At 44.6% G+C, this 27804-nt stretch overlaps 1 protein-coding gene across 1 annotated transcript in view; it reads right to left on the reverse strand.

Annotated features, from left to right (window-relative positions):
* The window catches only part of trpm2 (transient receptor potential cation channel, subfamily M, member 2), a 99258-nt gene extending 72430 nt beyond the window's left edge, over positions 1 to 26828 (reverse strand). The window contains exons 1-8 of the mRNA XM_071341930.1: positions 25643 to 26828; positions 22915 to 23083; positions 22315 to 22495; positions 18616 to 18782; positions 17172 to 17352; positions 16773 to 16834; positions 13911 to 14111; positions 13643 to 13745 (exon numbers count right to left, since the gene is read on the reverse strand). Coding sequence (XP_071198031.1) covers positions 13643 to 13745; positions 13911 to 14111; positions 16773 to 16834; positions 17172 to 17352; positions 18616 to 18782; positions 22315 to 22495; positions 22915 to 23083; positions 25643 to 25809 — 1231 coding nt within the window. The 5' untranslated portion in view covers positions 25810 to 26828. The remainder of the gene's footprint in view (positions 1 to 13642; positions 13746 to 13910; positions 14112 to 16772; positions 16835 to 17171; positions 17353 to 18615; positions 18783 to 22314; positions 22496 to 22914; positions 23084 to 25642) is intronic.
* Positions 26829 to 27804: the final 976 nt, after the last annotated feature.

A 27804-nucleotide genomic window follows, 5' to 3' on the forward strand; every position in this document is an offset into this window, starting at 1 on the left:
TCAGCATTAGTAATGTTTCTCTGTGACTCAGCAGAAGAACCTGTTATTCTGAGGTACTCAGCATTAGTAATGTTACTCTGTGACTCAGCAGAAGAACCTGTTATTCTGAGGTACTCAGCATTAGTAATGTTTCTCTGTGACTCAGCAGAAGAACCTGTTATTCTGAGGTACTCAGCATTAGTAATGTTACTCTGTGACTCAGCAGAAGAACCTGTTATTCTGAGGTACTCAGCATTAGTAATGTTACTCTGTGACTCAGCAGAAGAACCTGTTATTCTGAGGTACTCAGCATTAGTAATGCTACTCTGTGACTCAGCAGAATAATCTGTTATTCTGAGGTACTCAGCATTAGTAATGTTTCTCTGTGACTCAGCAGAAGAACCTGTTATTCTGAGGTACTCAGCATTAGTAATGTTACTCTGTGACTCAGCAGAAGAACCTGTTATTCTGAGGTACTCAGCATTAGTAATGTTTCTCTGTGACTCAGCAGAAGAACCTGTTATTCTGAGGTACTCAGCATTAGTAATGTTTCTCTGTGACTCAGCAGAAGAACCTGTTATTCTGAGGTACTCAGCATTAGTAATGTTTCTCTGTGACTCAGCAGAAGAACCTGTTATTCTGAGGTACTCAGCATTAGTAATGTTACTCTGTGACTCAGCAGAAGAACCTGTTATTCTGAGGTACTCAGCATTAGTAATGCTACTCTGTGACTCAGCAGAAGAACCTGTTATTCTGAGGTACTCAGCATTAGTAATGTTTCTCTGTGACTCAGCAGAAGAACCTGTTATTCTGAGGTACTCAGCATTAGTAATGTTACTCTGTGACTAAGCAGAAGAACCTGTTATTCTGAGGTACTCAGCATTAGTAATGTTACTCTGTGACTCAGCAGAAGAACCTGTTATTCTGAGGTACTCAGCATTAGTAATGCTACTCTGTGACTCAGCAGAAGAACCTGTTATTCTGAGGTACTCAGCATTAGTAATGCTACTCTGTGACTCAGCAGAAGAACCTGTTATTCTGAGGTACTCAGCATTAGTAATGTTACTCTGTGACTCAGCAGAAGAACCTGTTATTCTGAGGTACTCAGCATTAGTAATGTTTCTCTGTGACTCAGCAGAAGAACCTGTTATTCTGAGGTACTCAGCATTAGTAATGTTACTCTGTGACTCAGCAGAAGAACCTGTTATTCTGAGGTACTCAGCATTAGTAATGTTTCTCTGTGACTCAGCAGAAGAACCTGTTATTCTGAGGTACTCAGCATTAGTAATGTTACTCTGTGACTCAGCAGAAGAACCTGTTATTCTGAGGTACTCAGCATTAGTAATGTTACTCTGTGACTCAGCAGAAGAACCTGTTATTCTGAGGTACTCAGCATTAGTAATGCTACTCTGTGACTCAGCAGAAGAACCTGTTATTCTGAGGTACTCAGCATTAGTAATGTTTCTCTGTGACTCAGCAGAAGAACCTGTTATTCTGAGGTACTCAGCATTAGTAATGTTTCTCTGTGACTCAGCAGAAGAACCTGTTATTCTGAGGTACTCAGCATTAGTAATGTTTCTCTGTGACTCAGCAGAAGAACCTGTTATTCTGAGGTACTCAGCATTAGTAATGTTTCTCTGTGACTCAGCAGAAGAACCTGTTATTCTGAGGTACTCAGCATTAGTAATGTTACTCTGTGACTCAGCAGAAGAACCTGTTATTCTGAGGTACTCAGCATTAGTAATGCTACTCTGTGACTCAGCAGAATAACCTGTTATTCTGAGGTACTCAGCATTAGTAATGTTTCTCTGTGACTCAGCAGAAGAACCTGTTATTCTGAGGTACTCAGCATTAGTAATGTTACTCTGTGACTCAGCAGAAGAACCTGTTATTCTGAGGTACTCAGCATTAGTAATGTTACTCTGTGACTCAGCAGAAGAACCTGTTATTCTGAGGTACTCAGCATTAGTAATGTTACTCTGTGACTCAGCAGAAGAACCTGTTATTCTGAGGTACTCAGCATTAGTAATGTTACTCTGTGACTAAGCAGAAGAACCTGTTATTCTGAGGTACTCAGCATTAGTAATGTTACTCTGTGACTAAGCAGAAGAACCTGTTATTCTGAGGTACTCAGCATTAGTAATGCTACTCTGTGACTCAGCAGAAGAACCTGTTATTCTGAGGTACTCAGCATTAGTAATGATACTCTGTGACTCAGCAGAAGAACCTGTTATTCTGAGGTACTCAGCATTAGTAATGTTTCTCTGTGACTCAGCAGAAGAACCTGTTATTCTGAGGTACTCAGCATTAGTAATGTTACTCTGTGACTCAGCAGAAGAACCTGTTATTCTGAGGTACTCAGCATTAGTAATGTTTCTCTGTGACTCAGCAGAAGAACCTGTTATTCTGAGGTACTCAGCATTAGTAATGTTACTCTGTGACTCAGCAGAAGAACCTGTTATTCTGAGGTACTCAGCATTAGTAATGTTACTCTGTGACTCAGCAGAAGAACCTGTTATTCTGAGGTACTCAGCATTAGTAATGCTACTCTGTGACTCAGCAGAAGAACCTGTTATTCTGAGGTACTCAGCATTAGTAATGTTTCTCTGTGACTCAGCAGAAGAACCTGTTATTCTGAGGTACTCAGCATTAGTAATGTTACTCTGTGACTCAGCAGAAGAACCTGTTATTCTGAGGTACTCAGCATTAGTAATGTTTCTCTGTGACTCAGCAGAAGAACCTGTTATTCTGAGGTACTCAGCATTAGTAATGTTTCTCTGTGACTCAGCAGAAGAACCTGTTATTCTGAGGTACTCAGCATTAGTAATGTTTCTCTGTGACTCAGCAGAAGAACCTGTTATTCTGAGGTACTCAGCATTAGTAATGTTACTCTGTGACTCAGCAGAAGAACCTGTTATTCTGAGGTACTCAGCATTAGTAATGCTACTCTGTGATTCAGCAGAATAACCTGTTATTCTGAGGTACTCAGCATTAGTAATGTTTCTCTGTGACTCAGCAGAAGAACCTGTTATTCTGAGGTACTCAGCATTAGTAATGTTACTCTGTGACTCAGCAGAATAACCTGTTATTCTGAGGTACTCAGCATTAGTAATGTTACTCTGTGACTCAGCAGAAGAACCTGTTATTCTGAGGTACTCAGCATTAGTAATGTTTCTCTGTGACTCAGCAGAAGAACCTGTTATTCTGAGGTACTCAGCATTAGTAATGTTACTCTGTGACTCAGCAGAAGAACCTGTTATTCTGAGGTACTCAGCATTAGTAATGTTTCTCTGTGACTCAGCAGAAGAACCTGTTATTCTGAGGTACTCAGCATTAGTAATGTTACTCTGTGACTCAGCAGAAGAACCTGTTATTCTGAGGTACTCAGCATTAGTAATGTTACTCTGTGACTCAGCAGAAGAACCTGTTATTCTGAGGTACTCAGCATTAGTAATGCTACTCTGTGACTCAGCAGAAGAACCTGTTATTCTGAGGTACTCAGCATTAGTAATGCTACTCTGTGACTCAGCAGAAGAACCTGTTATTCTGAGGTACTCAGCATTAGTAATGTTTCTCTGTGACTCAGCAGAAGAACCTGTTATTCTGAGGTACTCAGCATTAGTAATGTTACTCTGTGACTCAGCAGAAGAACCTGTTATTCTGAGGTACTCAGCATTAGTAATGTTTCTCTGTGACTCAGCAGAAGAACCTGTTATTCTGAGGTACTCAGCATTAGTAATGTTTCTCTGTGACTCAGCAGAAGAACCTGTTATTCTGAGGTACTCAGCATTAGTAATGTTTCTCTGTGACTCAGCAGAAGAACCTGTTATTCTGAGGTACTCAGCATTAGTAATGTTACTCTGTGACTCAGCAGAAGAACCTGTTATTCTGAGGTACTCAGCATTAGTAATGCTACTCTGTGACTCAGCAGAAGAACCTGTTATTCTGAGGTACTCAGCATTAGTAATGTTTCTCTGTGACTCAGCAGAAGAACCTGTTATTCTGAGGTACTCAGCATTAGTAATGTTACTCTGTGACTCAGCAGAAGAACCTGTTATTCTGAGGTACTCAGCATTAGTAATGTTACTCTGTGACTCAGCAGAAGAACCTGTTATTCTGAGGTACTCAGCATTAGTAATGTTACTCTGTGACTCAGCAGAAGAACCTGTTATTCTGAGGTACTCAGCATTAGTAATGTTACTCTGTGACTCAGCAGAATAACCTGTTATTCTGAGGTACTCAGCATTAGTAATGTTACTCTGTGACTAAGCAGAAGAACCTGTTATTCTGAGGTACTCAGCATTAGTAATGTTTCTCTGTGACTCAGCAGAAGAACCTGTTATTCTGAGGTACTCAGCATTAGTAATGTTACTCTGTGACTCAGCAGAAGAACCTGTTATTCTGAGGTACTCAGCATTAGTAATGTTTCTCTGTGACTCAGCAGAAGAACCTGTTATTCTGAGGTACTCAGCATTAGTAATGTTACTCTGTGACTCAGCAGAATAACCTGTTATTCTGAGGTACTCAGCATTAGTAATGTTACTCTGTGACTCAGCAGAAGAACCTGTTATTCTGAGGTACTCAGCATTAGTAATGTTTCTCTGTGACTCAGCAGAAGAACCTGTTATTCTGAGGTACTCAGCATTAGTAATGTTACTCTGTGACTCAGCAGAAGAACCTGTTATTCTGAGGTACTCAGCATTAGTAATGATACTCTGTGACTCAGCAGAAGAACCTGTTATTCTGAGGTACTCAGCATTAGTAATGCTACTCTGTGACTCAGCAGAAGAACCTGTTATTCTGAGGTACTCAGCATTAGTAATGATACTCTGTGACTCAGCAGAAGAACCTGTTATTCTGAGGTACTCAGCATTAGTAATGTTTCTCTGTGACTCAGCAGAAGAACCTGTTATTCTGAGGTACTCAGCATTAGTAATGTTACTCTGTGACTCAGCAGAAGAACCTGTTATTCTGAGGTACTCAGCATTAGTAATGTTTCTCTGTGACTCAGCAGAAGAACCTGTTATTCTGAGGTACTCAGCATTAGTAATGTTACTCTGTGACTCAGCAGAAGAACCTGTTATTCTGAGGTACTCAGCATTAGTAATGTTACTCTGTGACTCAGCAGAAGAACCTGTTATTCTGAGGTACTCAGCATTAGTAATGCTACTCTGTGACTCAGCAGAAGAACCTGTTATTCTGAGGTACTCAGCATTAGTAATGTTTCTCTGTGACTCAGCAGAAGAACCTGTTATTCTGAGGTACTCAGCATTAGTAATGTTACTCTGTGACTCAGCAGAAGAACCTGTTATTCTGAGGTACTCAGCATTAGTAATGTTTCTCTGTGACTCAGCAGAAGAACCTGTTATTCTGAGGTACTCAGCATTAGTAATGTTTCTCTGTGACTCAGCAGAAGAACCTGTTATTCTGAGGTACTCAGCATTAGTAATGTTTCTCTGTGACTCAGCAGAAGAACCTGTTATTCTGAGGTACTCAGCATTAGTAATGTTACTCTGTGACTCAGCAGAAGAACCTGTTATTCTGAGGTACTCAGCATTAGTAATGCTACTCTGTGATTCAGCAGAATAACCTGTTATTCTGAGGTACTCAGCATTAGTAATGTTTCTCTGTGACTCAGCAGAAGAACCTGTTATTCTGAGGTACTCAGCATTAGTAATGTTACTCTGTGACTCAGCAGAATAACCTGTTATTCTGAGGTACTCAGCATTAGTAATGTTACTCTGTGACTCAGCAGAAGAACCTGTTATTCTGAGGTACTCAGCATTAGTAATGTTTCTCTGTGACTCAGCAGAAGAACCTGTTATTCTGAGGTACTCAGCATTAGTAATGTTACTCTGTGACTCAGCAGAAGAACCTGTTATTCTGAGGTACTCAGCATTAGTAATGTTTCTCTGTGACTCAGCAGAAGAACCTGTTATTCTGAGGTACTCAGCATTAGTAATGTTACTCTGTGACTCAGCAGAAGAACCTGTTATTCTGAGGTACTCAGCATTAGTAATGTTACTCTGTGACTCAGCAGAAGAACCTGTTATTCTGAGGTACTCAGCATTAGTAATGCTACTCTGTGACTCAGCAGAAGAACCTGTTATTCTGAGGTACTCAGCATTAGTAATGCTACTCTGTGACTCAGCAGAAGAACCTGTTATTCTGAGGTACTCAGCATTAGTAATGTTTCTCTGTGACTCAGCAGAAGAACCTGTTATTCTGAGGTACTCAGCATTAGTAATGTTACTCTGTGACTCAGCAGAAGAACCTGTTATTCTGAGGTACTCAGCATTAGTAATGTTTCTCTGTGACTCAGCAGAAGAACCTGTTATTCTGAGGTACTCAGCATTAGTAATGTTTCTCTGTGACTCAGCAGAAGAACCTGTTATTCTGAGGTACTCAGCATTAGTAATGTTTCTCTGTGACTCAGCAGAAGAACCTGTTATTCTGAGGTACTCAGCATTAGTAATGTTACTCTGTGACTCAGCAGAAGAACCTGTTATTCTGAGGTACTCAGCATTAGTAATGCTACTCTGTGACTCAGCAGAAGAACCTGTTATTCTGAGGTACTCAGCATTAGTAATGTTTCTCTGTGACTCAGCAGAAGAACCTGTTATTCTGAGGTACTCAGCATTAGTAATGTTACTCTGTGACTCAGCAGAAGAACCTGTTATTCTGAGGTACTCAGCATTAGTAATGTTACTCTGTGACTCAGCAGAAGAACCTGTTATTCTGAGGTACTCAGCATTAGTAATGTTACTCTGTGACTCAGCAGAAGAACCTGTTATTCTGAGGTACTCAGCATTAGTAATGTTACTCTGTGACTCAGCAGAATAACCTGTTATTCTGAGGTACTCAGCATTAGTAATGTTACTCTGTGACTAAGCAGAAGAACCTGTTATTCTGAGGTACTCAGCATTAGTAATGTTTCTCTGTGACTCAGCAGAAGAACCTGTTATTCTGAGGTACTCAGCATTAGTAATGTTACTCTGTGACTCAGCAGAAGAACCTGTTATTCTGAGGTACTCAGCATTAGTAATGTTTCTCTGTGACTCAGCAGAAGAACCTGTTATTCTGAGGTACTCAGCATTAGTAATGTTACTCTGTGACTCAGCAGAATAACCTGTTATTCTGAGGTACTCAGCATTAGTAATGTTACTCTGTGACTCAGCAGAAGAACCTGTTATTCTGAGGTACTCAGCATTAGTAATGTTTCTCTGTGACTCAGCAGAAGAACCTGTTATTCTGAGGTACTCAGCATTAGTAATGTTACTCTGTGACTCAGCAGAAGAACCTGTTATTCTGAGGTACTCAGCATTAGTAATGTTACTCTGTGACTCAGCAGAAGAACCTGTTATTCTGAGGTACTCAGCATTAGTAATGTTACTCTGTGACTCAGCAGAAGAACCGCTTATTCTGAGGTACTCAGCATTAGTAATGTTTCTCTGTGACTCAGCAGAAGAACCTGTTATTCTGAGGTACTCAGCATTAGTAATGTTACTCTGTGACTCAGCAGAAGAACCTGTTATTCTGAGGTACTCAGCATTAGTAATGTTTCTCTGTGACTCAGCAGAAGAACCTGTTATTCTGAGGTACTCAGCATTAGTAATGTTTCTCTGTGACTCAGCTGAAGAACCTGTTATTCTGAGGTACTCAGCATTAGTAATGTTTCTCTGTGACTCAGCAGAAGAACCTGTTATTCTGAGGTACTCAGCATTAGTAATGTTACTCTGTGACTCAGCAGAAGAACCTGTTATTCTGAGGTACTCAGCATTAGTAATGTTACTCTGTGACTCAGCAGAAGAACCTGTTATTCTGAGGTACTCAGCATTAGTAATGCTACTCTGTGACTCAGCAGAAGAACCTGTTATTCTGAGGTACTCAGCATTAGTAATGTTTCTCTGTGACTCAGCAGAAGAACCTGTTATTCTGAGGTACTCAGCATTAGTAATGCTACTCTGTGACTCAGCAGAAGAACCTGTTATTCTGAGGTACTCAGCATTAGTAATGTTACTCTGTGACTCAGCAGAAGAACCTGTTATTCTGAGGTACTCAGCATTAGTAATGTTACTCTGTGACTCAGCAGAATAACCTGTTATTCTGAGGTACTCAGCATTAGTAATGTTACTCTGTGACTCAGCAGAAGAACCTGTTATTCTGAGGTACTCAGCATTAGTAATGTTACTCTGTGACTCAGCAGAAGAACCTGTTATTCTGAGGTACTCAGCATTAGTAATGTTACTCTGTGACTCAGCAGAAGAACCTGTTATTCTGAGGTACTCAGCATTAGTAATGTTACTCTGTGACTCAGCAGAAGAACCTGTTATTCTGAGGTACTCAGCATTAGTAATGTTACTCTGTGACTCAGCAGAAGAACCTGTTATTCTGAGGTACTCAGCATTAGTAATGTTACTCTGTGACTCAGCAGAAGAACCTGTTATTCTGAGGTACTCAGCATTAGTAATGTTTCTCTGTGACTCAGCAGAAGAACCTGTTATTCTGAGGTACTCAGCATTAGTAATGTTTCTCTGTGACTCAGCAGAAGAACCTGTTATTCTGAGGTACTCAGCATTAGTAATGTTTCTCTGTGACTCAGCAGAAGAACCTGTTATTCTGAGGTACTCAGCATTAGTAATGTTACTCTGTGACTCAGCAGAAGAACCTGTTATTCTGAGGTACTCAGCATTAGTAATGTTACTCTGTGACTCAGCAGAAGAACCTGTTATTCTGAGGTACTCAGCATTAGTAATGTTTCTCTGTGACTCAGCAGAAGAACCTGTTATTCTGAGGTACTCAGCATTAGTAATGTTTCTCTGTGACTCAGCAGAATAACCTGTTATTCTGAGGTACTCAGCATTAGTAATGTTTCTCTGTGACTCAGCAGAAGAACCTGTTATTCTGAGGTACTCAGCATTAGTAATGTTACTCTGTGACTCAGCAGAAGAACCTGTTATTCTGAGGTACTCAGCATTAGTAATGCTACTCTGTGACTCAGCAGAAGAACCTGTTATTCTGAGGTACTCAGCATTAGTAATGTTTCTCTGTGACTCAGCAGAAGAACCTGTTATTCTGAGGTACTCAGCATTAGTAATGTTACTCTGTGACTCAGCAGAAGAACCTGTTATTCTGAGGTACTCAGCATTAGTAATGTTACTCTGTGACTCAGCAGAAGAACCTGTTATTCTGAGGTACTCAGCATTAGTAATGTTACTCTGTGACTCAGCAGAAGAACCTGTTATTCTGAGGTACTCAGCATTAGTAATGTTACTCTGTGACTCAGCAGAAGAACCTGTTATTCTGAGGTACTCAGCATTAGTAGTGTTTCTCTGTGACTCAGCAGAAGAACCTGTTATTCTGAGGTACTCAGCATTAGTAATGTTACTCTGTGACTAAGCAGAAGAACCTGTTATTCTGAGGTACTCAGCATTAGTAATGCTACTCTGTGACTCAGCAGAAGAACCTGTTATTCTGAGGTACTCAGCATTAGTAATGTTACTCTGTGACTCAGCAGAAGAACCTGTTATTCTGAGGTACTCAGCATTAGTAATGTTTCTCTGTGACTCAGCAGAAGAACCTGTTATTCTGAGGTACTCAGCATTAGTAATGTTTCTCTGTGACTCAGCAGAAGAACCTGTTATTCTGAGGTACTCAGCATTAGTAATGTTACTCTGTGACTCAGCAGAATAACCTGTTATTCTGAGGTACTCAGCATTAGTAATGTTACTCTGTGACTCAGCAGAATAACCTGTTATTCTGAGGTACTCAGCATTAGTAATGTTACTCTGTGACTCAGCAGAAGAACCTGTTATTCTGAGGTACTCAGCATTAGTAATGTTACTCTGTAACTCAGCAGAAGAACCTGTTATTCTGAGGTACTCAGCATTAGTAATGTTTCTCTGTGACTCAGCAGAAGAACCTGTTATTCTGAGGTACTCAGCATTAGTAATGTTACTCTGTGACTCAGCAGAAGAACCTGTTATTCTGAGGTACTCAGCATTAGTAATGTTTCTCTGTGACTCAGCAGAAGAACCTGTTATTCTGAGGTACTCAGCATTAGTAATGTTTCTCTGTGACTCAGCAGAAGAACCTGTTATTCTGAGGTACTCAGCATTAGTAATGTTTCTCTGTGACTCAGCAGAAGAACCTGTTATTCTGAGGTACTCAGCATTAGTAATGTTACTCTGTGACTCAGCAGAAGAACCTGTTATTCTGAGGTACTCAGCATTAGTAATGTTACTCTGTGACTCAGCAGAAGAACCTGTTATTCTGAGGTACTCAGCATTAGTAATGCTACTCTGTGACTCAGCAGAAGAACCTGTTATTCTGAGGTACTCAGCATTAGTAATGTTTCTCTGTGACTCAGCAGAAGAACCTGTTATTCTGAGGTACTCAGCATTAGTAATGTTACTCTGTGACTCAGCAGAAGAACCTGTTATTCTGAGGTACTCAGCATTAGTAATGTTACTCTGTGACTCAGCAGAAGAACCTGTTATTCTGAGGTACTCAGCATTAGTAATGTTACTCTGTGACTCAGCAGAAGAACCTGTTATTCTGAGGTACTCAGCATTAGTAATGTTTCTCTGTGACTCAGCAGAAGAACCTGTTATTCTGAGGTACTCAGCATTAGTAATGTTACTCTGTGACTAAGCAGAAGAACATGTTATTCTGAGGTACTCAGCATTAGTAATGTTACTCTGTGACTCAGCAGAAGAACATGTTATTCTGAGGTACTCAGCATTAGTAATGTTTCTCTGTGACTCAGCAGAAGAACCTGTTATTCTGAGGTACTCAGCATTAGTAATGTTACTCTGTGACTAAGCAGAAGAACCTGTTATTCTGAGGTACTCAGCATTAGTAATGTTACTCTGTGACTCAGCAGAAGAACCTGTTATTCTGAGGTACTCAGCATTAGTAATGCTACTCTGTGACTCAGCAGAAGAACCTGTTATTCTGAGGTACTCAGCATTAGTAATGCTACTCTGTGACTCAGCAGAAGAACCTGTTATTCTGAGGTACTCAGCATTAGTAATGTTACTCTGTGACTCAGCAGAAGAACCTGTTATTCTGAGGTACTCAGCATTAGTAATGTTTCTCTGTGACTCAGCAGAAGAACCTGTTATTCTGAGGTACTCAGCATTAGTAATGTTACTCTGTGACTCAGCAGAAGAACCTGTTATTCTGAGGTACTCAGCATTAGTAATGTTTCTCTGTGACTCAGCAGAAGAACCTGTTATTCTGAGGTACTCAGCATTAGTAATGTTTCTCTGTGACTCAGCAGAAGAACCTGTTATTCTGAGGTACTCAGCATTAGTAATGTTTCTCTGTGACTCAGCAGAAGAACCTGTTATTCTGAGGTACTCAGCATTAGTAATGTTACTCTGTGACTCAGCAGAAGAACCTGTTATTCTGAGGTACTCAGCATTAGTAATGTTACTCTGTGACTCAGCAGAAGAACCTGTTATTCTGAGGTACTCAGCATTAGTAATGCTACTCTGTGACTCAGCAGAAGAACCTGTTATTCTGAGGTACTCAGCATTAGTAATGTTTCTCTGTGACTCAGCAGAAGAACCTGTTATTCTGAGGTACTCAGCATTAGTAATGTTACTCTGTGACTCAGCAGAAGAACCTGTTATTCTGAGGTACTCAGCATTAGTAATGTTACTCTGTGACTCAGCAGAAGAACCTGTTATTCTGAGGTACTCAGCATTAGTAATGTTACTCTGTGACTCAGCAGAAGAACCTGTTATTCTGAGGTACTCAGCATTAGTAATGTTTCTCTGTGACTCAGCAGAAGAACCTGTTATTCTGAGGTACTCAGCATTAGTAATGTTTCTCTGTGACTCAGCAGAAGAACCTGTTATTCTGAGGTACTCAGCATTAGTAATGTTACTCTGTGACTCAGCAGAAGAACCTGTTATTCTGAGGTACTCAGCATTAGTAATGTTACTCTGTGACTCAGCAGAAGAACCTGTTATTCTGAGGTACTCAGCATTAGTAATGCTACTCTGTGACTCAGCAGAAGAACCTGTTATTCTGAGGTACTCAGCATTAGTAATGCTACTCTGTGACTCAGCAGAAGAACCTGTTATTCTGAGGTACTCAGCATTAGTAATGTTACTCTGTGACTCAGCAGAAGAACCTGTTATTCTGAGGTACTCAGCATTAGTAATGTTTCTCTGTGACTCAGCAGAAGAACCTGTTATTCTGAGGTACTCAGCATTAGTAATGTTACTCTGTGACTCAGCAGAAGAACCTGTTATTCTGAGGTACTCAGCATTAGTAATGTTTCTCTGTGACTCAGCAGAAGAACCTGTTATTCTGAGGTACTCAGCATTAGTAATGTTACTCTGTGACTCAGCAGAAGAACCTGTTATTCTGAGGTACTCAGCATTAGTAATGTTACTCTGTGACTCAGCAGAAGAACCTGTTATTCTGAGGTACTCAGCATTAGTAATGCTACTCTGTGACTCAGCAGAAGAACCTGTTATTCTGAGGTACTCAGCATTAGTAATGTTTCTCTGTGACTCAGCAGAAGAACCTGTTATTCTGAGGTACTCAGCATTAGTAATGTTACTCTGTGACTCAGCAGAATAACCTGTTATTCTGAGGTACTCAGCATTAGTAATGTTACTCTGTGACTCAGCAGAATAAACTGTTATTCTGAGGTACTCAGCATTAGTAATGTTACTCTGTGACTCAGCAGAAGAACCGCTTATTCTGAGGTACTCAGCATTAGTAATGTTTCTCTGTGACTCAGCAGAAGAACCTGTTATTCTGAGGTACTCAGCATTAGTAATGTTACTCTGTGACTCAGCAGAAGAACCTGTTATTCTGAGGTACTCAGCATTAGTAATGTTTCTCTGTGACTCAGCAGAAGAACCTGTTATTCTGAGGTACTCAGCATTAGTAATGTTTCTCTGTGACTCAGCAGAAGAACCTGTTATTCTGAGGTACTCAGCATTAGTAATGTTTCTCTGTGACTCAGCAGAAGAACCTGTTATTCTGAGGTACTCAGCATTAGTAATGTTACTCTGTGACTCAGCAGAAGAACCTGTTATTCTGAGGTACTCAGCATTAGTAATGTTACTCTGTGACTCAGCAGAAGAACCTGTTATTCTGAGGTACTCAGCATTAGTAATGCTACTCTGTGACTCAGCAGAAGAACCTGTTATTCTGAGGTACTCAGCATTAGTAATGTTACTCTCTGACTCAGCAGAAGAACCTGTTATTCTGAGGTACTCAGCATTAGTAATGTTACTCTGTGACTCAGCAGAAGAACCTGTTATTCTGAGGTACTCAGCATTAGTAATGTTTCTCTGTGACTCAGCAGAAGAACCTGTTATTCTGAGGTACTCAGCATTAGTAATGTTACTCTGTGACTAAGCAGAAGAACCTGTTATTCTGAGGTACTCAGCATTAGTAATGTTACTCTGTGACTCAGCAGAAGAACATGTTATTCTGAGGTACTCAGCATTAGTAATGTTTCTCTGTGACTCAGCAGAAGAACCTGTTATTCTGAGGTACTCAGCATTAGTAATGTTACTCTGTGACTAAGCAGAAGAACCTGTTATTCGGAGGTACTCAGCATTAGTAATGTTACTCTGTGACTCAGCAGAAGAACCTGTTATTCTGAGAGGCCACAAGGCCTGGTTGTTACCTTTGAGCAGCGCCTGGAGAATGGCCACATCAACATCACCATGGTTGTCTTCACTCATACGGAACACTGTCAGTAGCTGAGGCATTCTGATGATGTCCTGAATCTGGAATAAAGAACTGAAACTCAGCTACAGTATAAAGTATTCACTTTAAGAAGAAGCTCCATGTATTTACTTCCCTTGTGAAACCAGAATGACCGCTGCTCTGACGTTTTCTAGAATGTGAGCTCGCAAGATCAGGCTGGTTTAACGAGGCTATGTATGTGTTACCTTCTTGGTCCATTCTATGATCTTGAGCTCTGTGAAGGAGTCATACTCCGAACCGAAGAACCGCTTCATTAGCTGGTGGATGACAGACAGGGTAACCTTGGTAACAGGGAGACCAGCCACATGGGCGACGACGTCCGCAAGTCTCCCTGACCCCTCCAGGATGACACAGGGGGTCCTGTTCAGCATGGCACCGTAGATGGTCTGAGGTGGGGGTGGGGTGATGCGTGAGAAGAGAGGTCAGGGGTCACAAGTCACAATGCACAAGACCATCCTGTCAGAAGAATACGCTGAAGAAACTAAAGGAATGATTCAACTACTGACCTGGTCCCCTATTCATCACCACACACTGATGATACTCACACTGAGAGTGTCTGGTCCCCCATTCAGCACCTCACACTGAGAGTGTCTGGTCCCCCATTCAGCACCTCACACTGAGAGTGTCTGGTCCTCCATTCAGCACCACACACTGATGATACTCACACTGAGAGTGGCTGGTCCCCCATTCAGCACCACACACTGATGATACTCACACTGAGAGTGTCTGGTCCCCCATTCAGCACCACACACTGATGATACTAACACTGAGAGTGTCTGGTCCCCCATTCAGCACCACACACTGATGATACTCAAACTGAGAGTGCCTGGTCCCCCATTCAGCACCACACACTGATGATACTAACACTGAGAGTGTCTGGTCCCCCATTCAGCACCACACACTGATGATACTCACACTGAGAGTGTCTGGTCCCCCATTCAGCACCACACACTGATGATACTAACACTGAGAGTGTCTGGTCCCCCATTCAGCACCACACACTGATGATACTAACACTGAGAGTGTCTGGTCCCCCATTCAGCACCACACACTGATGATACTCACACTGAGAGTGTCTGGTCCCCCATTCAGCACCACACACTGATGATACTCACACTGAGAGTGTCTGGTCCCCCATTCAGCACCACACACTGATGATACTCACACTGAGAGTGTCTGGTCCCCCATTCAGCACCACACACTGATGATACTCACACTGAGAGTGTCTGGTCCTCCATTCAGCACCACACACTGATGATACTCACACTGAGAGTGGCTGGTCCCCCATTCAGCACCACACACTGATGATACTCACACTGAGAGTGGCTGGTCCCCCATTCAGCACCACACACTGATGATACTCACACTGAGAGTGTCTGGTCCCCCATTCAGCACCACACACTGATGATACTAGCACTGAGAGTGTCTGGTCCCCCATTCAGCACCTCACACTGAGAGTGTCTGGTCCCCCATTCAGTACCTCACACTGAGAGTGTCTGGTCCCCCATTCAGCACCTCACACTGAGAGTGTCTGGTCCCCCATTTAGCACCTCACACTGATGATACTCACACTGAGAGTGTCTGGTCCCCCATTCAGCACCTCACACTGATGATACTAACACTGAGAGTGTCTGGTCCCCCATTCAGCACCTCACACTGAGAGTGTCTGGTCCCCCATTCAGCACCTCACACTGAGAGTGTCTGGTCCCCCATTCAGCACCACACACTGATGATACTAACACTGAGAGTGTCTGGTCCCCCATTCAGCACCTCACACTGATGATACTCACACTGAGAGTGTCTGGTCCCCCATTCAGCACCCCACTGATGATACTCACACTGAGAGTGTCTGGTCCCCCATTCAGCACCACACACTGATGATACTCACACTGAGAGTGTCTGGTCCCCCATTCAGCACCACACACTGATTATACTCACACTGAGAGTGTCTGGTCCTCCATTCAGCACTACACACTGATGATACTAACACTGAGAGTGTCTGGTCCCCCATTCATCACCACACACTGATGATACTCACACTGAGAGTGTCTGGTCCCCCATTCATCACCACACACTGATGATACTCACACTGAGAGTGTCTGGTCCCCCATTCAGCACCTCACACTGAGAGTGTCTGGTCCCCCATTCAGCACCTCACACTGAGAGTGTCTGGTCCCCCATTTAGCACCACACACTGATGATACTAGCACTGAGAGTGTCTGGTCCCCCATTCAGCACCTCACACTGAGAGTGTCTGGTCCCCCATTCAGTACCTCACACTGAGAGTGTCTGGTCCCCCATTCAGCACCTCACACTGAGAGTGTCTGGTCCCCCATTCAGCACCTCACACTGATGATACTCACACTGAGAGTGTCTGGTCCCCCATTCAGCACCTCACACTGATGATACTAACACTGAGAGTGTTTGGTCCCCCATTCAGCACCACACACTGATGATACTCACACTGAGAGTGTCTGGTCCCCCATTCAGCACCCCACTGATGATACTCACACTGAGAGTGTCTGGTCCCCCATTCAGCACCACACACTGATGATACTCACACTGAGAGTGCCTGGTCCCCCATTCAGCACCCCCACACTGATGATACTCACACTGAGAGTGTCTGGTCCCCCATTCAGCACCACACACTGATGATACTCACACTGAGAGTGTCTGGTCCTCCATTCAGCACCACACACTGATGATACTCACACTGAGAGTGGCTGGTCCCCCATTCAGCACCAAACACTGATGATACTCACACTGAGAGTGTCTGGTCCCCCATTCAGCACCACACACTGATGATACTCACACTGAGAGTGGCTGGTCCCCCATTCAGCACCTCACACTGAGAGTGTCTGGTCCCCCATTCAGCACCTCACACTGATGATACTCACACTGAGAGTGTCTGGTCCTCCATTCAGCACCACACACTGATGATACTCACACTGAGAGTGTCTGGTCCCCCATTCAGCACCACACACTGATGATACTCACACTGAGAGTGTCTGGTCCCCCATTCAGCACCTCACACTGATGATACTCACACTGAGAGTGCCTGGTCCTCCATTCAGCACCACACACACTACTGGGATCCTCACTCCACTCTCTGGCGACAGACAGACAGACAGACAGACAGACAGACAGACAGACAGACAGACAGATACTCGGCTTAATTCTGTTTCTTGAACTGTAGTGCTGGTTAAGGGCTTGTAAGTAAGCATTTCATGGTAAGGTCTGTTGTATTCGACGCATGTGAAAATTTTTATTTTATTTGATAGACAGAGTCACACAAACACAGACACAGATGGGGGACTGACAGCAGACAGCACTGATAAAGGGTTGCTGTGATTCTCATGTTTCTTAGACAAGGACACACGCACAGAAAGATTAGAGAGAGAAAGAGAGAGAGATATCGATCACAATCAGAGCCCCTCTAGTCTTACCTCTGTTTCCCAGAGGCTGCTGGGAGATGAGTCTCTCTAGTCGGGAGCGCAGTTCTATCTCGACGCCGTAGCATCCGTGTGTTCCATCATCCACCAGCAGGAAGTGGGAGTGGTTGTTGTCCAGACAGGAGAGGTGACCCTGGGACTGCATGTCCAGGGAGTAGTGGGCTGGGAACCGGCCCTGGAGAGTACAGTAGAGGTTTGGGGTTAGGGAGGGTTAAGGGTAGAACAGCCCCTGGAGAATACAGTAGAGGTTTGGGGTTAGGGAGGGTTAGGGAGGGTTAAGGGTAGGTAGGTGTTATAGGGAACAGCCCCTGGAGAGGACAGTAGAGGTTTGGGGTTAGGGTTAGGGGGGGTTAAGGGTAGGGAGGTGTTATAGGAGGAGGGTTGGATGGAGACAGCTTGTCTCAGACAGTGTGTCTGTCCTCTTAGCCTTTGAAGTGTCTGGATAAGTAGTGATTAGATTCCACCATATTGTCTGGATAAGTAGTGATTAGATTCCACCATATTGTCTGCGAGGCTCTAACCATCGAAGGGTTAGGGCCTCAAGGAAGGGTAGAGAGTGACTTGGGAGCATCTCTACAACTCTCTCTCTTTCATATCTCAGCTGTATAACTCAATTCAATTTCAATTCAATTTAATTAAGGGCTTTATTGGCATGGGAAACATATGTTAGCATTACCAAAGAAAGTGAGGTAGATAATAAACAAAAGTGAAATAAATGATAAAAAATTAACAGTTAACATTATACTCACAGAAGTTCCAAAATAATAAAGACATTACAAATGTCATATTATGAGCAAATAGTTAAAGTACAAAAGGGAAAATAAATAAGCATAAATATGGGTTGTATTTACAATGGTGTTTGTTCTTCACTGGTTGCCCTTTCCTTGTGGCAACAGGTCACACATCTTGCTGCTGTGATGGAACACTGTGGTATTTCCCACTAGCCATGATTGGCTGAGATAATGAGTGGGCTGGACATGCCAAGAGATGAGTTCGGATTGGTCTGCCATATAGAAGGCTTCTGTCTATTTGAGCTGGTCAGTCTGTTGGTAATCCTTTTGAACGCGGCTTTAAAAAAAATGTGTAGTGGAGCTGCATAAGTGTTGCTCTCCACTTTCTGGAGACACCGAGTTTTGAAATCAGTGAAATTAGAGTCTGATATCTAAAGAGATGGAGAACACACCTGTCTCTGGATTACATCTTCAAACTAAGGGCAACCATGTCATCCGTGACAGAGGGAGAACTGTCCATCATAAAAAGGTCTCTCTCTCTCTCTCTCTCTCTCTCTCTCTCTCTCTCTCTCTCTCTCTCTCTCTCTCTCTCTCTCTCTCTCTCTCTCTCTCTCTCTCTCTCTCTCTCTCTCTCTCTCTCTCTCTCTCTCTCTCTCTCTCATCCTTGTCTCATCCTTGTCTCATACAAAATAAGTCTCTCTCCTTACCTCAAGGTTTACCAGGGGTCTCCTGTTGTGTATGGCTCCCCAGGTCGCCACTCCAATGGCCACTATTTTCCCCTCCATAGAGCCACTACTGAGGACGTATTCCCTCACCGCCCGGCCTACATGCTTCATCACACCTGCATGGGTGCCACCTGTAATGATCCAGGCACCTATAACGAACACAGGTTAACAAGTTACAGGTTAACCATGCTCCTGCACAGACCACAGACCATGACAAAAGGCCATGACATTAGGCCATGACAACAGGCCATGACAACAGACACCATGCCATGACAACAGACCAGAGACTATGACAACTGACAACATGCCATGACAACAGACTGCAGGCCATAGCAACAGATCACAGTGCACAGACCATGACAACAGACCACGGACCATGAAAACAAAGCACAGGCCATGTCAACATACCACAGGCCATGACAACAAACCACAGGCCATGACAACAAACCACAGGCCATGACAACAAACCAAAGACCACAGGCCATGACAATAGGCCACAGGCCATGACAACAGACCAAAGGCCATGACAACAGACCACAGGCCATGACAACAAACCAAAGACCACAGGCCATGACAACAGACCACAGGCCATGACAACAGACCACAGGCCATGACAACAGGCCACAGGCCATGACAACAGGCCACAGGCCATGACAACAGACAACAGACCATGACAACAGACCACAGGCCATGACAACAGACCACAAGCCATGACAACAGACCACAAGCCATGACAACAGACCACAGGCCATGACAACAGACCTCAGGACATGACAACAAACCAAAGACAACAGGCCATATCAACAGACCACATGCAATGACAACAGACCACATGCCATGACAACAGACCACAGGCCATGACAACAAACCACAGGCCATGACAACAAACACCAGTGTTGTCATGGTCTGTGGTCTGTTGTCATGGTCTGTGGTCTGTTGTCATGGTCTGTGGTCTGTTGTCATGGTCTGTGGTCTGTTGTCATGGTCTGTGGTCTGTTGTCATGGTCTGTGGTCTGTTGTCATGGTCTGTGGTCTGTTGTCATGGTCTGTGGTCTGTTGTCATGGTCTGTGGTCTGTTGTCATGGCCTGTGGTCTGTGGTCTGTTGTCATGGTCTGTGATCTGTTAGTAAGCACCTTACCCTGTCTATAGCAGATCATCTGGACTCGTTACAGTCTATAAGGCACAGAGGAGGACTGAGGATGCTACTCTGACCTTGGTGAACATGGTGGCTAGTCACCTTCAACATGCTACATCATATCATCACAGAGGAGGACTGAGGATGCTACTCTGACCTTGGTGAACATGGTGGCTAGTCACCTTCAACATGCTACATCATATCATCACAGAGGAGGACTGAGGATGCTACTCTGACCTTGGTGAACATGGTGGCTAGTCACCTTCAACATGCTACATCATATCATCACAGAGGGGGACTGAGGATGCTACTCTGACCTTGGTGAACATGGTGGCTAGTCACCTTCAACATGCTACATCATATCATCACAGAGGAGGACTGAGGATGCTACTCTGACCTTGGTGAACATGGTGGCTAGTCACCTTCAACATGCTACATCATATCATCACAGAGGAGGACTGAGGATGCTACTCTGACCTTGGTGAACATGGTGGCTAGTCACCTTCAACATGCTACATCATATCATCACATTTTATTTATTGATTTTAGTTCAGTTTTCATTACAATGCAAATCCACACACTGCTGAAACGACTACTGGACCTGAACGTCAACGGAGGCCTGGCAGGTTGGATCAAGGACTTTATAATTGACAGCCCACAAAGGGTGTGTCCTCTCTCTGATGAACCTGAACACAGGGGGCCCAGGGGTGTGTCCTCTCTCTGATGAACCTGAACACAGGGGGGGGGGCCAGGGGTGTGTCCTCTCCCTGATGAACCTGAACACAGGGGGGGGCCAGGGGTGTGTCCTCTCTCTGATGAACCTGAACACAGGGGGGCCCAGGGGTGTGTCCTCTCTCTGATGAACCTGAACACAGGGGGGGGGGGGCAGGGGTGTGTCCTCTCCCTGATGAACCTGAACACAGGGGGGGGCCAGGGGTGTGTCCTCTCTCTGATGAACCTGAACACAGGGGGCCCCCAGGGGTGTGTCCTCTCTCTGATGAACCTGAACACAGGGGGCCCCCAGGGGTGTGTCCTCTCCCTGATGAACCTGAACACAGGGGGCCCCAGGGGTGTGTCCTCTCTCTGATGAACCTGAACACAGGGGGCCCCCAGGGGTGTGTCCTCTCTCTGATGAACCTGAACACAGGGGGGCCCAGGGGTGTGTCCTCTCTCTGATGAACCTGAACACAGGGGGCCCCAGGGGTGTGTCCTCTCTCTGATGAACCTGAACACAGGGGGGGGCCAGGGGTGTGTCCTCTCTCTGATGAACTGACCCTGAACACAGGGGGGCCCAGGGGTGTGTCCTCTCTCTGATGAACCTGAACACAGGGGGCCCCCAGGGGTGTGTCCTCTCTCTGATGAACCTGAACACAGGGGGGCCCAGGGGTGTGTCCTCTCTCTGATGAACCTGAACACAGGGGGCCCCAGGGGTGTGTCCTCTCTCTGATGAACCTGAACACAGGGGGGGGCCAGGGGTGTGTCCTCTCTCTGATGAACTGACCCTGAACACAGGGGGGCCCAGGGGTGTGTCCTCTCTCTGATGAACCTGAACACAGGGGGCCCCCAGGGGTGTGTCCTCTCCCTGATGAACCTGAACACAGGGGGCCCCAGGGGTGTGTCCTTTCACCGTTGTTGTTCTCTATCTACAATAATGAGATGAAGATCCAAGGAAATAATGTGAGCCTTTTTAAGAACGTGGATGACATGGCTCTAGTAGGACTCTTTATTAAAGATGCTACCTCAGATGGGGACAGCTATTTTAAGAGGCCATGACAACAGGCCATGACAACAGGCCATGACAACAGGCCACAGGCCATGACAACAGGTACTGACAAAAACACAAGCAGCTTCTGCAACAGTCCAGCTTCTGTCTAGGTGTGCCCAGAGCAGGGCTAGGTGTGCCCAGAGCAGGACTAGGTGTGCCCAGAGCAGGGCTAGGTGTGCCCAGAGCAGGTCTAGGTGTGCCCAGAGCAGGTCTAGGTGTGCCCAGAGCAGGGCTAGGTGTGCCCAGAGCAGGGCTAGGTGTGCCCAGAGCAGGGCTAGGTGTGCCCAGAGCAGGGCTAGGTGTGCCCAGAGCAGGTCTAGGTGTGCCCAGAGCAGGTCTAGGTGTGTCCAGAGCAGGGCTAGGTGTGCCCAGAGCAGGTCTAGGTGTGCCCAGAGCAGGGCTAGGTGTGCCCAGAGCAGGGCTAGGTGTGCCCAGAGCAGGTCTAGGTGTGCCCAGAGCAGGGCTAGGTGTGCCCAGAGCAGGGCTCGAACCAGGGACATTCTACACACAACAGCACTCGCCACCCAAAACCAACAGAAGACCACAAGTCTGCTACCGGGAAGATAATAAGTTCAGGCTCACTGCATCTATAAGGCCAAGAGGTCAACACGTAAGGGATACTTGCAAGAGCACTGAAGTTTTCAGTTTTCTTTGAGGCTTACTTTGGCCTAAACTAAATACAATTCCGATCAAATATTGCTGGACCTATCTTGTACCTGTAGTTTGGAGCCAGTCAGTCAGGCGAGTCTGTTGTTACCTGTGGTCAGGTCAGTACCGTACCTGTAGTCTGTGCCACTTTAATGAGGCCTCTGCGGAACAGTGCTGTGAGGTGAGGTTTCATGTAGAAGTTCTTGGCCCCTCCGGTGACAGAGATGAGCAGGTTGGGAGGAGGAAGCTTCCATTGTTCTGTCAGCAGCTGGTACAGCAGGTCTGGAGAAGTGTCTGAGGAGACACGCACGTACTGGAGGGGACACAGAACGGCAGACAGACAACAGATAGACAACAGACACAGACAGACAGACAGACAGACAGACAGACAGACAGACAGACAGACAGACAGACAGACAGCAGGCAGACAGCAGACAGACAGCAGGCAGACAACAGACAGACAGACAGACAGCAGACAGACAGCAGACAGACAGACAACAGATAGACAACAGACAGACAGACAGACAGACAGACAGACAGACAGACAGACAGACAGCAGACAGACAGACAACAGATAGACAGCAGACAGACAGACAGACAGACAGACAGACAGACAGACAGACAGACAGACAGACAGACAGACATGCACACACACACATCCATGTATTAACACACAAAATAACACAATGAATAAATCTTAACAAGAATTGACAGAAATTCAGATATTTATACCTTTCCAATCTTCTGTCCAAGGCCACCAAACCAGATGTCTCCATAAGCGTCAGTAGGGCCCTCCTGTACGTGTCTGTGTCTGTCCCATGTCTCTCCCAGGTAGTTCTCAGGTTTGATAGAGTCATCACCATGGTGGATCCTCTGGTAACCACACTTACAGATCCCCTGACTGTGGCAGACAAACAGTCCAAAAAACGTCATTTGAGAACAAGTCATTAGATGTTATTTATTTTTTATTTCACCTTTATTTAACCAGGTAGGCTAGTTGCGAACAAGTTCTCATTTGCAACTGCAACCTGGCCAAGATAAACCAAAGCAGTTCGACACATACAACAACACAGAGTTACACGTGGAATTAACAAACATACAGTCAATAATACAATAGAAAAACAAGTATATATACAGTGTGTGCAAATGAGGTAAGATAAGGGAGGTAGGACAATAAATAGGCCATAGTTGTAACACTCGTCAGAAGAAGTGGACGAAGGTGCAGCGTGGTACGTGTTCATGATTCTTTATTAAATCAGAACACCAAACAAAACAACAATAGAATAACGAACATCACGTTCCGTAGGCTACGCAGAGCTAACAAACAACAACATCCCACAACCTAAGTTGGCAAAACAGGCTGCCTAAGTATGATTCCCAATCAGAGACAACGATAGACAGCTGTCCCTGATTGAGAACCATACCCGGCCAAAACATAGAAACACAAAACATAGAAATAAAGAACATAGAATGCCCACCCAAATCACACCTGGCCTTAACCAAATAGAGACATATAAAAGGCTCTCTAAGGTCTGGGCGTGACAATAGTGGTGAAGTAATTACAATATAGCAATTAAACACTGGAATGGTAGATGTGCAGAAGATGAATGTGCAAGTAGAGATACTGTGGTGCAAAGGAGCAAGATAAATAAAATAAATACAGTGAGGGGATGAGGTAGATAGATGGGCTATTTACAGATGGGCTGTGTACAGGTGCAGTGATCTGTGAGCTGCTCTGACAGCTGGTGCTTAAAGCTAGTGGGGGAGATATGAGTCTCCAGATAAACAGTCATTAAAAAAACAGTCATTAGAGAACCATTCATTAGAGAACCATTCATTAGAGAACCAGTCATTAGAGAACCATTCATTAGACTAACAGTCATTATAGCAAGTCAATACAGAACGCGTCACAACCGAACAATTAATTAGAGAACCAGTCATTAGAGAACCAGTCATTAGAGAACCATTAAATTGAGAACCCGTCATTATAGAACCAGTCATTATAGAACCAGTCATTAGAGAACCATTAAATTGAGAACCCGTCATTAGAGAACCCGTCATTAGAGAACCCGTCATTAGAGAACCCGTCATTAGAGAACCAGTCATTAGAGAACCCGTCATTTGAGAACCCGTCATTTGAGAACCTGTCACTATAGAACCAGTCAATCCTTTATCCCAGTGTACAGTACAGTATAATCATCTAACCCAGTGTACCTCACGATACGATATTATCACAATACGATATGTATGCGATTCTCACGATTCTACTGTATTCACACCCATTGACTTTTTCCAAAAAGTATTTGTTTTGTTACAAAGTGGGATTAAAATAGAGTTAATTGTATTTTTTGTCAAAATCTACAAGCTTCCTTCATTTCACTGTCATTTAGGTTAGTATTGTGGAGTAACTACAATATTGTTGATCCATCCTCAGTTTTCTCCTATCACAGCCATTAAACTCCAACTGTTTTAAACTCACCATTAGCCTCATGGTGAAATCCCTGAGTGGTTTCCTTCCTCTCCAGCAACTAAGTTAGGAAGGACGCCTGTATCTTTGCAGTGACTGGGTGTATTGATACACCATCCAAAGTGTAATTAATAACTTCACCATGCTTTAAGGGATATTATATATCCCCTTTTTTTTACCCATCTACCAATAGGTGCCCTTGGCGAATCTGTGTTTGAAATTCCCTGCTTGACTGAGGGACCTGACAGATAATTGTATGTGTGGGGTACAGAGATGAGGTAGTCATTCAAAAATCATGTTAAACACTATTATTGCACACAGAGTGAGTCCATGCAACTATGTGACTTGTTAAACAAATGTTTACTCCTGAATTAATATTGGCTTGCTATAACAAAGGGCTTGAATACTGATTGACTCAAGAAATGTAAACTTCTCAATTTTTTATTAATTTGTAAATATTTCTAAAAACATAATTCCACTTTGACATTTTGGTGTATTGTGTGTAGGCCAGTGACAAAAAAATCTAAATGTAATCAATTTTAAATTCAGGCTGTAACAACATGTGGAAAAGGTCAAAGGGTGTGAATACTTCCTGAAGGCCACTGTACACACAACCATTGTATATGTATTGTGATTCGATACTGGGATTTCTTTGCAATTCGATGTTCCAAATTGCCTCCCTTTTTAAAAATAAGATGGGGAACAAGCTATGAAGGAAAAATACTGGAGTTTTGAGGGCAGATACAGCCAGACAAAACTAATATTATTCTCAAACAATACCATACCATATATTGTCAGAAATTATATCCTGATACGTAACTGTAACTTCCCCTATCACCCAGTGCACAGTACAGTACAGTATTTTTCTCTAACCCAGTGTACTGTAGCCTACTTTACCTGTCACCCAGTGTACTGTACAGTACAGTATTGTTCTCTAACCCAGTGTACTGTACAGTATAATCCTCTAACCCAGTGAACTGTAGCCTACTTTACCTGTCACCGTCGACGTAGAAGCAACACTCCTTCTTCCTGATGTTGTCTTTGATCCAGGCGGCAAGGGAGCGCTGGGTGGATGAAGAGAGAGAGAGCTTGGAGGTTTTAGCTGCGCTGACGGCCAGAGTCTGAGCCAAGCTGGGTTCCAGCAGCAGAGACTCCCCCATCCTGAGAGAGAGGAAGGACAGCTAGGCAGGGAAGCAGCTCACTGTCGGCCGGGGCTCGGAGAGAGAGGAGAGAGAGGAGAGAGAGGAGAGAGGAGAGAGAAGAGAGGGAGGAGAGGGAGGAGAGAGAGAGAGGAGAGAGAGGAGAGAGAGGAGAGAGAGGAGAGAGAGGAGAGATTCTGCAGTCCCTACTGTGCCTCCAGCCTAGCTCTCAGCACTGCATCAGTGATGTCACTACAGCTAGACTATAGTGGTGGTGATGCTGCGTAAAGCTGGAATCACACCAAGCAGCCACAGTACTGTACAGGATAATGCTGAAATCACACCAAGCAGCTACAGTACTATACAGGATAATGCTGGAATCACACCAGCAGCTACAGTTCTATACAGGATAATGCTGGAATCCAACCAAGCAGCTACAGTTCTAATTTTTTTTTATTTATTTTTTTATCCCCTTTTCTCCCCAATTTTCGTGGTATCCAATCGCTAGTAATTACTATCTTGTCTCATCGCTACAACTCCCGTACGGGCTCGGGAGAGACGAAGGTCGAAAGCCACGCGTCCTCCGAAGCACAACCCAACCAAGCCGCACTGCTTCTTAAACACAGCGCGCCTCCAACCCGGAAGCCAGCCGCACCAATGTGTCGGAGGAAACACCGTGCACCTGGCCCCCTTGGCTAGCGCGCACTGCGCCCGGCCCGCCACAGGAGTCGCTGGAGCGCGATGAGACAAGGATATCCCTACCGGCCAAACCCTCCCTAACCCGGACGACGCTAGGCCAATTGTGCGTCGCCCCACGGACCTCCGGGTCGCGGCCGGCTGTGACAGAGCCTGGGCGCGAACCCAGAGACTCTGGTGGCGCAGCTAGCACTGCGATGCAGTGCCCTAGACCACTGCGCCACCCGGGAGAAGCAGCTACAGTTCTATACAGGATAATGCTGGAATCACACCAAGCAGCTACAGTACTGTACAGGATAATGCTGGAATCCCACCAAGCAGCTACAGTTCTATACAGGATAATGCTGGCATCACACCAAGCAGCTACAGTACTATACAGGATAATGCTGGGATCACACCAAGCAGCTACAGTTCTATACAGGATAATGCTGAATTCACATAAAGCAGCTAGGAGGCAGCTACAGTAGACTACTATACAGGACAGGAGGCAGCTACAGTAGACTACTATACAGGACAGGAGGCAGCTACAGTAGACTACTATACAGGACAGGAGGCAGCTACAGTAGACTACTATACAGGACAGGAGGCAGCTACAGTAGACTACTTTACAGGACAGGAGGCAGCTACAGTAGACTACTATACAGGACAGGAGGCAGCTACAGTAGACTACTATACAGGACAGGAGGCAGCTACAGTATACTACTATACAGGACAGGAGGCAGCTACAGTAGACTACTATACAGGACAGGAGGCAGCTACAGTAGACTACTATACAGGACAGGAGGCAGCTACAGTAGACTACTATACAGGACAGGAGGCAGCTACAGTAGACTACTATACAGGACAGGAGGCAGCTACAGTAGACTACTATACAGGACAGGAGGCAGCTACAGTAGACTACTATACAGGACAGGAGGCAGCTACAGTATACTACTATACAGGACAGGAGGCAGCTACAGTAGACTACTATACAGGACAGGAGGCAGCTACAGTAGACTACTATACAGGACAGGAGGCAGCTACAGTAGACTACTATACAGGACAGGAGGCAGCTACAGTAGACTACTATACAGGACAGGAGGCAGCTACAGTAGACCACTATACAGGACAGGAGGCAGCTACAGTAGACTACTATACAGAACAGGAGGCAGCTACAGTAGACTACTATACAGGACAGGAGGCAGCTACAGTAGACTACTATACAGGACAGGAGGCAGCTACAGTATACTACTATACAGGACAGGAGGCAGCTACAGTAGACTACTATACAGGACAGGAGGCAGCTACAGTAGACTACTATACAGGACAGGAGGCAGCTAC

The sequence above is a fragment of the Salvelinus alpinus genome, chromosome 14, assembly GCF_045679555.1.
Source record: "Salvelinus alpinus chromosome 14, SLU_Salpinus.1, whole genome shotgun sequence".
NCBI lineage: Eukaryota > Metazoa > Chordata > Actinopteri > Salmoniformes > Salmonidae > Salvelinus > Salvelinus alpinus.